At 51.1% G+C, this 3,114-nt stretch overlaps 1 protein-coding gene across 1 annotated transcript; it reads left to right on the top strand.

Annotated features, from left to right (window-relative positions):
• Positions 1–289: 289 nt before the first annotated feature.
• On the top strand, positions 290–3,000 carry LOC123484188 (aldehyde dehydrogenase family 3 member A2-like; the record flags this gene model as incomplete). The annotated part of the gene is made up of 5 exons (XM_045214233.1): positions 290–313; positions 538–679; positions 1,099–1,268; positions 1,627–1,726; positions 2,708–3,000. Coding segments are annotated over exons 1-5 (729 nt in total), but the record flags the coding sequence as incomplete, so codon positions are not given.
• Positions 3,001–3,114: the final 114 nt, after the last annotated feature.

The following is a 3,114-nucleotide window of genomic DNA, read 5'->3' as shown; positions in this document are numbered from 1 at the left end:
GATCACCAAGGGCAACTCTGTTACAGGAGAAGCTGGTGATTCGGTTAGACAAAGTTAGGAGAAAAGTCAGACCAAAACATTACGAAAACTAGAGTTGAAGTAACTCTAGGAAAGTCAGCTCAGCTTCCATGTCAGTGCACGAGAGAGAACAGTGGTGAAGGGAAATGTAGAGTTCAGTGGGAAGATGGCTATGGCAGGAGTTTAGATCTGTTAGGAGCAGTTGCATTGAGAAAGCATGCGTTGCTGAATGATAAGAGAAGACTGAAGATTGAGGGTGATTGCAGTCTCTATGTGTACAATTCCCAGCCTGAGTGTAATTTGCTCTTAATGAGGAGTTGAGTTGAAAGAAGATATTCTCATTAGAAAGAAGACATTCTCCGCTTTTCTACTGTAGGTATGTAATTCAAAATGTGTTAAATCTTTTGTTTTCATACAAAAATTTAAGCCAAACCAAATCCACGTAAAAGTATAAAAAATGTGCGGACCCCAGGTTGAATACCCCTGAAATAGTCCAAAGATTGTTTTCCTTAATCCAAGGAGTTCTATGGGCCCGACCCCAAATCCTCCCCTGACGACGGCCGCATCATCAACCAGCGCCACTTCAACCGCGTGATGGCTCTACTGGATGGCTACACAGCAGCTCTAGTGGAGCAGAGTGACGCGTCGCAGCGCTACATTGGTACGCAGACTGATAGGGCTCACAGATATTTGGTGATATATTTGTAGTTGGCAGACTTGGGTTTTAATAGTACTGTGTTTGACCTAGGGTTGCAACATGACCAGGACATTTCCCAAAGTTCCAAGGTTTTCCAGATATCCCAGTTGGAGAATTCCAAGTTGGAGGATTCCTTACATGCTTATTCCCTCTTGATTCCAGGAATCTCCCAACTGGGCTTGCTCCAACTGGCAATCCTCCAACTAAGAATTTACCAATTGGGAATTATCCAACTGGTATTTCTCCAAGTGACATTTCTGGAATACCTAGGACTTTGGGAAAGTTCCAGAAATGTTGCAGTTGGGAATCCTCCAACTGGGATTTCTGAAACACTTGGGGAACTATGCTTGGTCTGTCAACAACCCTGACCTCTGACCCCTCAGCCCCCACGGTGGTGAAGGACGTGCCCCCCCCCCATGCTAGGCTGATGCAGGAGGAGATCTTCGGCCCCCTGTTGCCCATAGTGACAGTCAGCGACATAGACGACGCCATCCACTTCATCAACGAGAGAGAGAAGCCCCTGGTGCTCTACGTCTTCTCCTCCAACAAGAAGGTAAGGTCTGGAGGGAGCTAGTGAGCCAGCTATGGACTAGGGCTATGTCCCAAATCAACCCCTACGCCCTATGCCCTTGTGGAGATCTTAGAGAATTTAATTAGTATAAGCAACATGGTGAAACTTCAGTGGACAAGGTGGAGCAATATAAGATATTGCTTACACCTGTCAAATCTACTCAGATCTACACAAGTGGGCTTAGGGGCTGATTTGGGATTGGGCATGGGTCACTTTTAGGTGATCCCTTGGTGAAATGTGATTATACTGTAAGAAGGTAAGCGGTTACTGTGGCAACAACATTTGTACTTATTTTGGTATGTACAGTATGTATTTACATATTTCTGTCTATGTCAATAAGGTGATAAAGCGAATGCTGGCTGAGACCACCAGTGGCGGGGTGACGGTCAACGACGTTATGATGCACTACACCATCAACTCTCTGCCTTTCGGGGGTGTAGGTAAGAACTGTTTTATGATACTTTACGCATACGCCAATTCTTTGGGATACTGGCTAGCCAGACCTCTGGTGCATATAGGTAGGCATGCTAGCCGGTATTGGGTCGATGCTGGTCAACTGACGGCAGCTGCTATGATGGCATGCCACTGCCGGCCCGAGCTTCGGACTGAGTTGGAGGGTAGTTGGAGGGTAGCACGTCCTTGGGACTGAGCTGGAGGGTAGCGCGTCCTTGGGACTGAGTTGGAGGGTAGCGCGTCCTTGGGACTGAGTTAGAGGGTAGCATGTCCTTGGGACTGAGTTGGAGGGTAGCGCGTCCTTGGGACTGAGTTGGAGGGTAGCGGGTCCTTGGGACTGAGTTGGAGGGTAGCGCGTCCTTGGGACTGAGTTGGAGGGCACCGCGTTCTTCGGACTGAGTTGGAGGGTAGCGCGTCCTTGGGACTGAGTTGGAGGGTAGCATGTCCTTGGGACTGAGTTGGAGGGTAGCGGGTCCTTGGGACTGAGTTGGAGAGTAGCGGGTCCTTGGGACTGAGTTGGAGGGTAGCGGGTCCTTGGGACTGAGTTGGAGGGTAGCGGGTCCTTGGGACTGAGTTGGAGGGTAGCGGGTCCTTGGGACTGAGTTGGAGGGTAGCGGGTCCTTGGGACTGAGTTGGTGGGTAGCGCGTCCTTGGGACTGAGTTGGAGGGCACCGCGTTCTTCGGACTGAGTTGGAGGGTAGTTGGAGGGTAGCATGTCCTTGGGACTGAGTTGGTGGGTAGTGCGTCCCTTGGGACTGAGTTGGAGGGTAGTGCGTCCCTTGGGACTGAGTTGGAGGGTTGCACGTCCTTGGACTGAGTTGGAGGGTAGCGCATCCTTGGGACTGAGTTGGTGGGTAGCGGGTCCTTGGGACTGAGTTGGTGGGTAGCGGGTCCTTGGGACTGAGTTGGAGCGAACTGACCCCCCCCTCCCACTCTGACCCTAGCCCTGTGACCTCGGAACCCCACAGGTCAGAGCGGAACAGGCAGGTATCATGGGAAACACACCTTTAACCAGTTCAGCCACCATCGGGCGTGTCTGGTCAAGTCCCTGGGCATGGAGGAGGTCAACATGGCGCGGTACCCACCCCAGAACCGCCAGAAGGCTCGCAGGGTCAGGCTGGCCATGAGGACCCCACTGGTCGACTTCTCTAGGAAAACCTACGTCTGGGCCGTGACAACCACCGTCTTTGCTTTCGGTCTCTTGGTCACCTTGACTGCCATCCTGCTAATCGCTGGTGGCCTGAACTGCACCTGTTGGAGGGTCTGGCAAATCTGGCGCTAGCCAGTCTGTACTTGTATTGGCCAACGTACATTCAACAAAAGACATGTCCCTGTGCCTGTGTCTGGTTCCCCTGGCTTTAGAATAATATATAAT

Source organism: Coregonus clupeaformis, unplaced genomic scaffold, assembly GCF_020615455.1.
Source record: "Coregonus clupeaformis isolate EN_2021a unplaced genomic scaffold, ASM2061545v1 scaf0219, whole genome shotgun sequence".
NCBI classification, from domain to species: Eukaryota; Metazoa; Chordata; class Actinopteri; order Salmoniformes; family Salmonidae; genus Coregonus; species Coregonus clupeaformis.
The sequence above is the reverse complement of the archived record's forward strand: the minus strand, read 5'-3'. Positions and strand labels throughout refer to the sequence as shown.